Source organism: Chroicocephalus ridibundus, chromosome 8, assembly GCF_963924245.1.
Source record: "Chroicocephalus ridibundus chromosome 8, bChrRid1.1, whole genome shotgun sequence".
Lineage (NCBI taxonomy): Eukaryota > Metazoa > Chordata > Aves > Charadriiformes > Laridae > Chroicocephalus > Chroicocephalus ridibundus.
The window spans coordinates 9,250,348-9,265,034 of NC_086291.1; the positions used below are offsets into that span (position 1 = coordinate 9,250,348).

The 14,687-nt window shown below is 36.5% G+C and overlaps 1 protein-coding gene across 1 annotated transcript in view; it reads left to right on the forward strand.

The window, feature by feature from the left end:
• SPATA6 (spermatogenesis associated 6) overlaps positions 1-14,687 on the forward strand; it is a 46,022-nt gene that overhangs the window by 6,245 nt on the left and 25,090 nt on the right. The window contains exons 3-8 of the mRNA XM_063344440.1: positions 1,251-1,299; positions 2,189-2,230; positions 3,589-3,713; positions 8,241-8,321; positions 11,065-11,343; positions 12,993-13,080. Coding sequence (XP_063200510.1) covers positions 1,251-1,299; positions 2,189-2,230; positions 3,589-3,713; positions 8,241-8,321; positions 11,065-11,343; positions 12,993-13,080 — 664 coding nt within the window. The remainder of the gene's footprint in view (positions 1-1,250; positions 1,300-2,188; positions 2,231-3,588; positions 3,714-8,240; positions 8,322-11,064; positions 11,344-12,992; positions 13,081-14,687) is intronic.

A 14,687-nucleotide genomic window follows, 5' to 3' on the forward strand; every position in this document is an offset into this window, starting at 1 on the left:
TGTTGTTGTTCTAAAAATTATGTCAAGGTGAAGAACAAAGACTATAAGATATAGGAGAGTCAACGTAATTTAGTAGAGATAGAATAGCAGCTCAAGCTTTTTTGGTGACATCTTTCTCCCTTTGAGATACTTTTTTCATGGTTTGTCACCAGAATTCCCAGGTTGGTACTCTGGCTTTATAATTTATAGTTGTTTATCGCATATTCTGAGTCCCTGCTAGCTTCATTATTAGTACCACAGGGATAATGAAACATAGTATCGTACAGATATGATCTGGCTTCTTGACTACCTATGAATAATAATACTTTGCCCTTTCTAGTTCTTTTCCTTTAAGCATCCCACAGCACTTTGAAAAACAGACTGAGTAAACATCAGTGATGCTCTAGTGATGTGGGTAAGATACAAACAGTGATAATTTCACCAGCTACTGAAGAGTAAAAAAGGCCATAAAGGCAAACATACCACAAACTACTTAAGGGAAATGTACTGACTACTGTTTTCATTTAATTTAGGGGAACTCCAAGGCACTAGGATCTATCTGCTTGCAAAAGAGGTGAACAAGAAAGCTGAGAATAATATCCGTCTTCTTACAAAGAGCTGTCGAATAGGTGTAGATACTTGTGGTGCACTTGTACTTTGGTATTTTTTGGTGTTTGGTACCTTGAAGAGCAAAGTGATCTGCACCACTCTGCTGAGCCTTTTGTACAGAATTAGAGGGAAGTCTATTAGCTGAATATCCAGTGCAACATCCTCCCCTATTCCTTGCCATCTGTTCACATGGGATTCAGGTTTAAAAAAAAACCCTTAACAGTACTCTGTAAATGAATAGTCACTTCTATGAAAATGAAGCTTAAAGCATTGCTAATATATTAAAGAACATATTCTTCATCTGTGAGAATTCTAGTACATTCAGCAATTTATCTTTTCCTTGAAATTTTTTCAGACAATACTTATCTTTACGTGTTCAACTCTTCACAATAACTCCTAATTTAAATATGGAGAGGTAACCCTGAATGGCTAGAAAGCATATGACAATAACTGCTAGCTTTCAATGAATTTGATCATGTGCCAAATGATAATTTCAGTTTCTGTTCTTTTTCCAGTGGGGACAGGACTCTTGGCAACCATCTGAAGGAAAGAAAGACTATTGATTTATTTTATTTTTTTTTCCCTCCCCCTTCTTTTTCCACAGAGGTTCATCTGATGACTTTGACTGTGCTCTTATTATTATTTATTAATTTCTTTTCCAGGCATTCGCTGATATAGTTGATCCTGGAGACCTTGTGGAGTTACTGGAACGTAGGTTCTGCTTTTTATGTGTACTGTGTTGTATGCATTAATGCCATGCATGTATGGGCTCTAAAGACTTTTTGGAGGTTTAAAATATGTGATAATTTTTCTACCAGGAGCCTGTTCTCTGAAAACCTAGTGGATGACCATTGTAGTGTATCATGTACTTAATAAGCAGGACCCTAGCACTAGTGGGTTTTCAGAATAGAAGATTCATTGTCAGTGCAGGCAGATGTTTTTTGCTGTCATTTCGTTACTAATAATTTACCCAAAATACTGTTAACTAACAAAATGCCTCTAGAAATGTATGATACATGCTTTAGAACAAGAAAAGGGGGAAAAGTCATTATTAATGGAAAATCCAGATGGTTATCCAGATAGGTAATGGATTCCTTTACCCTGATCATTTATTTGATTAATTTTCAAATAATATAAGCATCAACCTTCAATTTTTGTAAAACTGTTCTTTTCATTTTTAAGAAAATGATATGTCTTGCCACATGTGGAGCATAATCAATTGTAGTGAGACAACAGTGACCCTGAACTCAAACTCCAGGAATATGCTCCCTCATACTAGGAGTTATCTGAAAAAGTGGCAAACCTTGCATCATCTTCTCTAAAAGCTATCTTCAAAAGACAAACTTGATAGCAGATAGAACTTCCCAAGTTCTAAGTCAGATTTAGAGTTGTCATTTATACGCTGCTAATGCTATTGTGTTCATCTGTGTTATTTATGCAAGCTGTTCTTAATTTTCTCTTGGTGTAGTGGAAATAGCGTAGCTGTGTACAGTGCTCTGAAGCTTAAATCAGTGAGCCGTTTTTCTTGAGTTTTGACTATGAGAATTACTTTCCATTTTATTTTTTTTTTAACTCATGAAAAAACTTTTTTCCTTTCTAGTTGACACAGCAGTACTTGAACTAATACAGCTCGTTCCTCCAGGTATTGTATCAGTCTCTTCATAAATTATGTGGTTTAATAGGTGAATTTCCATGAGGACATGGCCCATTACAGCACAATCACTTTTTCCAACACACAAACAACATAGAAAGCTCTTCAACACATACTCCTCTGAATATAAAATGTTAATAGATCAAGAGGATCTCATTCTTGAAAGAGAATAATAACTGAATATTGAAATGTACCATACCCAGGTTTAGGAAAGTGATAATATTTTAAAAACGGAAAATAAACTGAAATCATCCAGCGCACGCTTATTAACTGCATCACAATTCACTTGCAAAGTGGCTGTCTGTGAAATTTCAGAGTGCATAATCTTGTTCTCAGAATGACACTTTTTTTTTCCTTCCATTTTAATGGTGACCATTGGGAAAACTGTTATCCTCACTATAAGTATTACAGGTCTCTTGGGATATGTGAAGATAATAAATAGCGATTTGTCATACTTCTGTTATTGGTTTGTGTGATTATAAAAATCTATTTTAATGAAATTCAAGTGTTCCCATGAATAATGTAAATCTCCATTTTATTGGAAATAAAGTCAAGTTTTAAAGAGGACTCGTTTGGAAACTATGGTATTAAAAGCACTCTCTGTCACTTGTCCTTAGTACTTTCAAGGAAACGATTGCTTCTCTCGAGTGACTCACCAGACTGTTTACTTAAAGAAATGCACTGAACGTGGATTTTTCTTTTGGGAGGATAAAAGATCTTGGATAAGAAATTTAATTTCAGGGGTCAGAGATAGGTGCGATATAGCCCAACATAAGCTGACAAGATGCCTGCAATAGCACGATTTAAATTTTTTTATAATATATATTTAAGGTTTTCCCCCAAAGAAAGTATTTTTTTTATTAAAAGTAGCAAACCAGGATTGTGAGAAAATATTGAGATAATGATTTTGAGGTTGCTGTGTTTCTTAGTACTATGCCTACTATTACTACTATTAATATTGTGTAATATAGAATGATACGGTTTTTCATAAGTGATTGACTGCCATTAAGAAAAATACTGGTTTCTTCTGTAGTACGGAAGGGAAGAAAGAGGAAAACTACTGAAGAATTGCCTAGAGAAAACTTCTCATTTGTCTCTTAAAGAAGATTGTGTTGACTGTTTTATAGTTTTTTTACAATAACAGTGAAACATACTTTCAGAGTAGATTCTGCACATTTCTGCTGCTGATTTAACTTGATGAGGTTATTTCCTAGTGTGATATGAGTTTTAGAGCCATGCTGTTAATTTTTAAAGAACAAAATTTGTCTCAGTTTCAATATGGTCTTTTGTGGTGTCTATAGTGTATGGCTTTGTCTATTTTCCAATTAAAGTATATATTTTCTTTTTAGTAGGAAAAATTCTAGCTACGTATGAAGAAAATACAAGAGATTTCCTGTTTCCTGACCCTAAGCGTACCTGTGGGCACCATGGTTTAGATCGTGAGATTTTAATGAAGAGGTCCTCTTCTTTTACAGTGAGTGAATATCTGTGAATTATATTTATGATACAGCGTGTTCCACTGAAGAAATCCCTTGAACTACTTCAAATGGAAAGCGATTACTTCTGACAGATTTTGCCATTTCAGGTGTTGAATGTATGAATCCACAGTTGAACTTTGGTGAAGGTACAGTCTTTTTTCAAGATGCTTCAAGAAATTATTTAATGTGAAAAAGTTAGTTTCCACTTGGTTTGCAATGTGGCACCATGACACGTCTTCCGTTCAATTTAATCTGTGGTGCAGTTGGTAGTTAAAGGGATGCAAGAGAAGGAGATGTCATATCAACTTCACAGTTCTCAACAGATAAACCAGTAACACTCCCTCCTCAGTCTCTCTTTGTAGCATTTTGTTTCAGACCCTTTTTGGTACTGTTTAGGACAATTACAGTCAGTACAAATTTATAGTGCTGTGCCATCTGACCTGCGGGCCTCCCCGAGGTGCAAGATCACCACTAAAACTGAAATTTAGCTTAGTACTGCATGATTGTTTTTCAGTTCCAAAGCCTGTTTCTTAAGGTCTGTTCCGGCCATTCACGCTCATTTAGTAACTTGTCTTTTCTACAGTTTCCAAAAAGCTATGATAAATGACAACTAATTGGCAGAATGAGTGCAATGAATTAATGTTAATTTTCTGGAGATAAGGGCTCAAGTACATAGTAAAGGAAAATGAATTTATCTCACCCTTCCCTTTCATAGTTTCACTGTTGAGCCTCAGGTGTCAGTGGAATAACACAGGAAGGCACTTTGAGGATGATGGTGATGATGTGGGAGATGTCTTTTGGGGTTTGTTTTGTTTGTCTTTTACTGGTGGAGTGGCAGGACATTTGGATTGGGAAGACAGGGACCCAGTTGCCCTGTCCGTTGTGATTGGATTAAAAACACATGGCAGGAGGGAAATGCTGATTACAGGTCATTGGTATCTTTTAGCTGGTATAATCTTTCCCATGCAAGGGCAACCTGGAAATTGCCCAGTCACTTGCAATTAGAAGTGCTAATTTGGTGTCTAATGCTGTGTTACATTTGAATGAATTAAAGCTGTGATTTTGTGATACAATATGTATGGTCCTGCACCAGCTTAAACTGTCCCTGCAAAAATAGCCATTATTTTTTGGCCACAGCATCTTTTTGATATGGCTTCTCCTATGCATGTTAGTCGTGGCTCAAGAGAGGGGGTGGGACTGTATTGCTTTCATATTATTTATAGAATAGGTACTTTTCTGGTGTTGAGAAAGACTAGATAGGAAGGTAATAATAAATGAGGTGGTATTAGCAAAATGGTTTCACGCTTCTCGTAAATGCAATATAACGAAGCTTTGTAGAAGCAGAGCCACTAGAGAAGTCTGAGTTTTTTTGTTGGCCTGAGTTCTTTATTACAAAAATTATGTATTTTCTAATAAAGAGAAGGTGTCATAATTTGTGAGCTGTGAGAAGATGTGATCAGAGTCATTTGGATATGTAACTGAAGATGACACTGTATTAGCTTTGAAAAGTTGACTGATGTGAGACAAATATATTTCCGTGTCTTTGGGAACAGTGTAAATGAAATCCATCTTTGCCCTGGAATGGGGACTGCAGCGGCATCTGTTGCTCCATTCCATCTCCAGTGCAGAAAGAACAGTTTAAGAAAGGATTTTGGCATACTGACCCCATTTTCTGGAGTAATAAAGAAGCTGCGTTTGATGGAATTGGAGGGAGGCTTCCGAAAAGAACTTGTGGTTCCTCTCCTTGCTTGCCAAATGAGATAGCTGTGAGAGGATTTTTACCTCCGGTAGAAGTGCAGTCTCAAATGCCTCCATCTTCTAGTGTTCCCTGAGCTTTACTGGAAAGTATCTCCTGCTGACCCTGTCAGCACCGAGCACCGAATGTGAATGCTAAGCAAAAGGGAAAGTGTTAAACAAGGTCATGAGAACCCTCACATTATTCCTGTGCTCGTCAAGCTGTATTCTTCCCACTTGAAAAGTTATTTATAGCTAGCTGAGTTGTTGAGTATTTTTGACTGACAGCTGTGCTTCAGTGTCACTTTGATTCCCAATAAATTTGTCTTTTATTAAAAAAATAAAGGTAGCAACAGCAAGGTTACGGTTGTGGAGTTCAGATAGGCAGTGACAAGCAGTGTCTGATTAACACTGCTAATCTGCCAGTTGGAAGGAATCCCAAGTTGAGAGGATCAGAACTCCTCCAGAAATCTGGCACTTGGCTGATAATGTCTCTGGCTAAATGTCTTGTGAGGCTTACAAACACAATACGCATACAAGACGTACCTCGAGTTATCTCTCCTGGTCCAGCATTGCCCAGCTGAGGCTTTTGCTGGCTCTTCTGTATTTCTCTGCAACCCTTGCCTTTCAGAATATGTTTAAGCCTTGACTGGTGGTGACTTCTTACAGACATTCTTATCTCCATTCTCCAAACTCCTGCAGTATTTGCCATGTTACTTAAAACAGTTTCTTTTTAGTTATGCTATCTTTCATTAGCATACCAATACAAGACCTTCTGTTACATTCGTGTATACTTTTTTAAGCTACAGACTTATACTCATGCTCCTTACAGTCAAAACCACATAATAGACCTGTTTTCTAACTTGAGTTCTTCAAAATACAAACATTACATTTTTTTGATGATCAAATTAATATTCTGTCCCGATCACTCCAGTTTAATGACTGGTACAGGAGGATTGACAAGCCTGCTCAGGGCTGCAGACACCACTAAGCTGGAGGTAGAAGAATAGATCCCGAAAACTTTCTGGCAGGATTTTCATTTCCAGATATGTTTGGGGCTATATGGCAGTCTTTACATACTGCTGCACTGAATATCCTTCAGCAATCCCTAGTCTGGGAACTGCAGAAAAGAGAAGAACTCTGATTGCTTTTGGCCTATAAGTTAGTTTTAACATATCCATGCCTAGGCATGTGAGTGCCATCCCATATTCCTTCTCCATGAACCATTTTTCTGAAGAAACCATGAGTTTGTGTGGTTTTTTAGCTATAAGCATTTAACAGTTCTGTAATCATTCTCAGTCTCTGTAAGAGCAGTAGGTGCTCTGTTGTTGCTTTTTATAGAAGACTTACTCATTCTGATGTGTCCTTTTAAATTGTTGATAGCACTTGACAATTCATTAGTAACAAAAATGAGTTGATTAAAGACGGTCAGCTTTAAAATCTCCTTTTTTTTTTATATGCCATAACTTGACTTGATTGAATCCTGGACTCTGTTAATTGCAATGACTGAGCTTTCTTGGCATTTTTGTCATTTTCATTTCCATAATCTAACCTGGGACCAGATCATATTCCCATATGGAAAATCAGTGTTTAGGCAGGTGGTAGAGGATAGTTTGGTTCAGCAGTAGACTTCACTCATGAAGTTCCTGCTCATTCTTAAGAATGTCGGGCAGATTCACAAACAGACCAGTTCCTTTTCGTTCCTCAGTGATTTTGTGTATTCATGTGCACAAATGCCGATGCACACAGATGCCTCAGGGCAGCAAACTCTGTCCATTTTGAAAGAAAAGAGGGTCGAAAGTTCTAAGGACACTTGGTTCTCTCTTTGCTTCTCCACAGCTGTATAAGATGCACACAGATTATTCCCATTTGTTTATAGAATATGTGTCCTTCAGTTCTTTTATGCTTTTTTTAATGTTGCTGTTTGGGGAAATAACACTTGTGTGTCATAATCCCTGCCAGTTACGCCCACTAAATTTTGTGTATGTTGGCCAATTCTAGCTAAATTGAACAGGAAGTAGAGCTCTCAAAGGTTTTATGTTTCTAGACAGGGCTGAAGTAAAAGATGAGGAGTTGAAAAGGAACTGTTAGCCATGTAAAGATGGAAGTACCTGCTGTCCATTAGTACATGTGTGCTGGCTGACCAGGAGGCCCAGCTGGACCCCACTGACTCCAAACTGGTGAAACTAGGGCCGTCACTTGACAGGCACATGTGTAAGAGGGGACTGAGAGGAGGTGGAAGATGGTTATAGAACATGGGAGACAATCAACAGAAATCAGACTTTGCTGTAATGGTTACAGAATAAAGGGGATTCTTAATCATACTGTTACAAATGAATAGTTATTTACAGTGTAATTGACTAATTTTCAAAATATTTTTACAAAAAGTATTGCACAATTGAGACTATTTATAAATAAGTTTCCAAAGTTAGCATTAATGAAACTTCTAGAGCGTGACTGGATTTTTTTTATTGATGCTATATAGCATGGCATGAAAAATCTTTAAAAGTGCTTTTGACAAAGAAATGTATTGAAATAAAAGTCAGTCCTTAATTGTTGTACGAAAGCAATATAATCATCTGTAATTGAATTGTCAGAAATGCAAATGTTAGCATCTTGACATTTACCATTGCTGTTCTGTCTTTTCTAATTATCTTTATTAAAGGCTGAAATTAACAAAGGAAATGGCTGAAAATTAGGAATGGTTTGTTACATTAGGTGACATTTACTTCTTTGATACCCTTTATCTTGAGTTGGAGCTTGATGTTCAATTATTGTCTCTCTTCTAGGGAATTGCACCAAAATTGAGATTTTCTACGAGCTCCCTTATTACAGAAAGTCTGTTAAGCTCAGGAAGGAGTCACATACAGGTTAGCATAATTTAATTGTTTGCAATTTAATTTCTAGATTTAATATTGATAGCCTTGGTTCCAATTTTTGCATGTGCTGCTCACTTCAAACTTTTCTCATTCTTTTGTTGTGGTTAAAGCAGTTGTCATGGGTGCTTGACAACTTGATTAAATTTTTAATCGAGTATGAGCAAAGAGTGGGTTTGGTGCATGACAGTAAATGCTGAGAGTTCCTTGAATCTGAAACAATTATCAGCAGCTATGTTCTATGATCAGCTGAAGTGTCAGTCCCTGGTGTATTTGTAGGTGAGAAGATGCCTTCTTACCATTTCTTAGTGACACTTAAAATTAAGGTGGGACAATGAACGCTAGGTCAAGTCAGAGAAGATACATTATCAAAACCAGACCAATTAATTTAATTGTTTTCCATAACAATATTGGTAACAGTAATGGAAATGAAGACTTTTTTATGGAAAAGGCTGTCACCAGTATTAATCTGGAAATGCTGCTTCTGCAACAAGCAAAGTTAAAGGTGAAGTAGCTGAAGAGACTGAGTGAAGGAAAAAAAACCCTCTCTGATGTGCTGTTCATTTGGTAGCATTCTTCTCTGGTCTCAGGGACTGGAATTTTACTTGCGTCTCCTGGCACAAGCTGTCACATAAAGTTACTCTTACGTCCTACTTTTTTTGCTGTATTATTGAAAAATGGTGCAGCATCATTAAAACAGAATGGTAGTCAGGAAGGCTGGCATGCAAAGAGGCTTAGGTGACTTTGACCTGTTTGTGGTATTGCTAATTAGTTCACTGGAAAGTTTCTTTCAAATTTAGCAAATGAAATGTATCGAGATACTTAGTTGAAGAGTAAAAAAAAATTAGTGAAAATTGTCATTGACAGAAAACTAACTTCACTTGAAGGTGACTTCCATAAGGGCATTTTGATTTAAAATGCCCTTAGAAGTATTTAATATGTTATGAATGGTATATCAAATTTGCATATGTTGCAGTGAAGGTTTCGTTTCATGACTGGTATAAGCCAAAAGAAGCACAGCCTACTTCTGGTGAAATTGAAATTAACCTTAGAAAATTAGGTCTGGTTTTTCTTGGGCCAGTTCCATGCTCTGGCTCACTACCAGTTTGCACAAGCGTTAGTACAGGCGTGAGAAAGGCAGTGGCGTGGATAGTCTGTGTGATGCCAGATTCAAACTGTGTTGATGCAAAACAAACACACAACCTCAGCCTCATTCGTTGTTGAGTATAGAGGCAAAGGCTTGAAGGAAAGCCAGACATTTCATTTCTGGGTTCCTCTGAACTGAAGTAGTGTATGCAACATTCAGAGTTAAGACTAACATCAACTTCCTTAAGCTTGAAAAAGGATTCTAACAGGAGGAAAAGTCGCCGTTATTTTTTATCTTTTATAACCTGTGAATTTGGACCAAATTTGACCAAAAAGCCTAATTATCCATACTGCGGTATTCAAAGTTAAAACATGCTGCTAAGTAGCCTGGTAAGAGTTGTATAATCTAGAGTGCCGTCACCTATGAAGCTTGTAGAGTAATTGAATACTCATTTAGTGCCGGGAATTACAAAGGAGTGACAGTGCATTTCAAACAAAACTTCGGTGTTGTAAAGAGTTTCCCAGAATTTGAAATCAGTCACTGAAGAAGTTAATAGTTATTTGGAGGAGGTGTCAGTCCTGATTGCTAGGTGGGCTTTGCTGGTACCAGCAAGGAAATTCCAACACACACACCCCTGTCCTATGTTGTGGGAAGGGAGGTGGTGAGGTTGGTTGTTCCTCCACTTTCCTGTCCTAGAATCATAGGGTCATTTAGGTTGGGAAAGACCTTTAAGATCATCGAGTCCAACTGTAATAGCCTTGGTTCCATATCTATGTACAGCAGAATAAATAGTCTTTACTCTGCTGTACATAGGTATTTTAAAAGCAGTATCAACTCAGAGATGGACCTCTAAGGCAATATTTGATAATGGTCTGATATTTATAAATTTTAGCTACAAAATCCATATTTTGGATGTCAAGTGCCAGTTTTACAAATAAACAGCTGCTTTGCCTCTTCTTTTTGCAAAAATATTCACATGATTTCAGAGGATCTTTGGAAGATAGTCCTTAAAGTTTTTTGGGTTTTTCTTTTTTTGGGGGAATGTTGGGGTTTTTTTACTAAACATAGCTTCTTGATTTTAACTGTTTAAAGAAATAATAAATTCACGATGATCCCAGCAAACATAAATATTAGAGAATGTAATTACGCTGCTTGTGAGGCTTTAGGCAACTCTGAATGAATATAATTTGAACTATTAAACAAGCTTCTATTTTAGTTTATGTATTTTATTTTAAAGGATAATAATTTTAAAAGGTTAAAAAAAGTTTAAGCAGGTGAAAAAACGCTTCAAATCTGTGTATGTCCAATCCAGGTAAAGTTTGTGTTAAATGAACTTGGGATAAATTTCAATTTAGCTTTTTACAGTCTCTCTACACTAGCTATGTGAGAAAGCTAATTGGGTAAGTATGAGACACTTAACCTTAAAATCTAACATGTAGGAATATGTGATTTAACCTCCTCCTGGTTTCAGAGAAAATGGTAAATATGTTGTTAGGTTTTAAATTGCCGTTTGATTGTAGTTTTGTGAGGGGAACTTCCGCTGACGTGGTGTCTATTTCTGCTAAAATTATTAGTTCCCTGTTTGCGTTATTTTCAGTGATCTTTGTTCTTCATGCTGTCAAACCAGATAATTTCTCTTTTTCATTTTAGGGTGATTTGAATCGGGTACATCACTCAACCCCAAATGGAAAACTGCAAACGAAGTTACCAAAGAAAATTACCCTTTCACCTGAGAAAAGCAGGCAGAGCTTAGCAACAAAGAACTACGAGCAGCCTACAATAGCTTCTAAATCACGTTCTCCATCTCCATACACAAAAAGACGGATGTGTGAGCTATCAGAAGAAGCCAGGCAACGACTGTCCCATTTAAGCCTTGGTCCTTACGAATTCAGAAGAGAAACTGATAAACCTCCATTTGTAGTTAGACGGGTTTGTATTCTCTCCAAAGTGCTTCCAGCTTAAGCTCAGATCAAATATTGTTCTTTCACTAAATACTGCTCCAAAAATTCATTCAGCTCTTAGTTTAGATGAATAATTTTTCTCTCCTTAACAGTCTGTCACATAGTGATTTAAATGTAAAATTAACTAAAATAAAATTTCTTTTATCTGCGTTAGTAACAGACAAAGATCAAATTCTTTCATGAATATCTTGGTTAAATTCTCTGAGGCCCCATTTCTTTTCTTCCAGCGCACTAGACAGGATAATAGGTGTATAAATTCAGCTTGGAAGTAATTGATATTAGTATTAAAAATTCCTGAATAAGACTTGAAAGAAAGAGTGTCTAGTCACATTATGAACACTTGCACTTCTTCTCTTTCAACTTTTTTTATGTTGGCATCCTATGATCTTTGAAACACTTCCTTTGCTCAGAGCTACATCTCTAACACTTTGACTTAGAGTGCATAACCAATCTGACTTTAGCACCTGCATAAGGGCTTTTTGCTATCCGTACATGAAAAATTGTTCTGAAATTAGGTACTTATTTAAAGAAACTGTGTTTGAGTGCTTTAATACAAAGGGGCCAGATTTCCCAGACTCTTGGAGGATCACGTTCTCATATTATTATTTTTTCTCTTAATTTTTCTTATGATTGCAACAATCCTTTATTTTTAGAATATCACTTTGAATGTGCAGGGGCAGAGATGGGATTGTTCTGATTCTGTGCTATGACGTTATGATTTGTGTACAATTGTGGACACTCGTCACAGCCATTGAGATAATTTAGCATTTAATTAGTTTGCATCTCACTTTATTTATTTTTTTCTAGTTTATGTACAAATGAATTAATCATAGCCTGTCAAATTTTAGAATTCTTTTCCAAGTTTTATTCTACATATAGGTACCTTTTAGAAATTCACATTAGCCTTAATAAGTCATTAATCATTCATCAATCTACTGTTTATCTTTCTCTCTCTCTCCAATATTTTTCTTTTAACTCCTTTTAATCAATTCTTCTGTTTTTTGATCTATAGGTGAAGTTCAAGGTTTAATTATAGCATCTTTCAACACTGATTATTGATTTTGATTGCTTGGTTATGTTTGTACAAAAAAGGAAAAAGCTTGTCTCTTAATGTACCATATCCTGACTGTCATGGCCTTTCTAGATTGAGAAAACTCCTTTTAGGGCATCTTTACTGCTGAGGACTCTTTTGGCCTGGAGATTTTGTGTTACGTGAAAATTAAAATTAGATTATGTTAAATGTAACTTTTTTAATTAGGAGGAGATAGAGGTCTCTCTTGGTGAGAGCTGAACAGTTTGGAATAAATATGAGATACCAAGAATTGTTTAAAAAGACTGCAGACATTCTAGATGAAGGAGAAACTATCTGCATTTTTTCCCTTTGAAGAATATGATATTCAGACTTTCTAGACCATTCTAGCACTGTTTTTTTTTATGCGCAGTAATGCTAATAATAAACATAATATGAGCAAAGTGTTGTGAAAATAGCTTTAAATAGTATTTAAATACGAATAAAATATTTCAGAAAGGACTAGATGTATTCTTGTGAATGAAAACAGAAAAAAATAGGAATTGATACCTCTGATACTGAGCATTTTAACAGTATTTTTGTGTCAGGTTGAACAACCGAGTCCTGGTATTAAACTTCACGCCTGGTGTCCCACGCGAGAAAACACAGCAGAAGCCTTGACCAAGGCAGACCACGGTCAGTATTTTCTACAATATATCTCATTGATGGTTTTGTTTCCTGCAGTAGTTTAGTGAGGCTATTTTGTTTTGCGGGTTTTGGTTTGGTTTCTAATTTATTTTTAAAAAGTCAGTCTATAATGGAGAAAAAGTTCTTTCTTCCTTGGAATAAGAAGGATACTGTATAAGTTACTGCTGCAAGAAGGTGGTTTTTGGATAGTTCTTCACCTCATGAAACTTGGAACATAGTTCTACATGATATCAAAGTAGGAGTAGAAAATACCAAAGCCCAGGCGAGTGCTCTGTTTCACTCCACTTGCTTTGATGAGTTGGATGGTGGAGCAGATCTGCACCACAGTCTGTGGGTGTGTTGATCAGGTTTGGAGTATTGATGATTTTGAAGTTCAAGGTCCCTGTTGCTTCAAAAATGAATAATGTTTATTTCAACAGTATTTGTGAGTAGTGGATCAGTGACTTACCATTATTAATCAGCGTCAAGGATGTGCTTGAATATCTGCTTTGGCATTCATTGGTATAAGTAATCGAGGGCTTAATAAAAGGTGTGGGACCAGAAATTTAAGGAAGTACCCTAAAACTTGATTTTATTGCATGTGTCTGGCAATTTGAGGATTTTAATGAGTCTCACCAGTATTTGTTTGTTATGTGTGCTCTGCCTCGTTTTTATTGTGCCTCCTCACCAATTAGAAATTCTTATATAGCAAATCATTATGAAATTGTTATTTTACATTTGTTCTTTGTAGTAGCACTGGGTGCAGGTTTCACATTCCCTTTGGGGTCATACTTACCAATCTGTAGTAACTGGATAATGTGACAGACCTATTATCATCTGATACCATTACATACTTAGGAAATGAGTTGGTGGTTTCTGGCCAGTGGTAAGGAGACCAAAATCTATCTCACTGTTAATATCCAGAGGATTCACTGGTCACCTGCCCGTGTCTTGAAGTCTAACTGTAACTTCTGAAAAAAACAGATGCCTAGAAATCTTAATACTGACAGTACAGTTGAGTTATTCATGCAGGTAGCTTATGGAGGAGTGTCTTTTACATTGCTGTACAGCATAGAAGTACCTCTTTGGCCTTGGGTCACAGTGTGGGGGTTGTTCAGTACAAACTGATGTAACAGATCAAGACGCCAGACATAATTTAATGTCAGTCCCTCAGGGATGGTGTGCGTATTGACATTGATGAAACATCCTAACCTGGTATGGACCTAGGAGTCTCCCCATGTATGTTTCCATGGGCTTCGTACTTATGTTTGTGGGTTAGTGGTGAAGGAAGGAATGAAGAGGTGATAAAAGGAGGGAGAGGTGATCATAGGGAAGCTTGTTCAGAAAAGGTTAGTAAGGTAGTGTAATGTACGTGAAAATTTTTGTGAATGGTAGATCTTGATTTTGTATTGATTTAGGCAATTAATAGCTTAAAAAAATGTGCCACTTCCATCTATGCAGGAGACAGTGCGTACACCGGTTCGTTGTTGTAAACATTGTATTAAATGTGAAGTCATTGTTTTCAGCTAAAGAAAGTGATTTCCTGAAATATTCTGAGCAGACTATTTAGAATTTCACCATGTATAATAATAACAAATTGCTTTAGTACTGTTTGG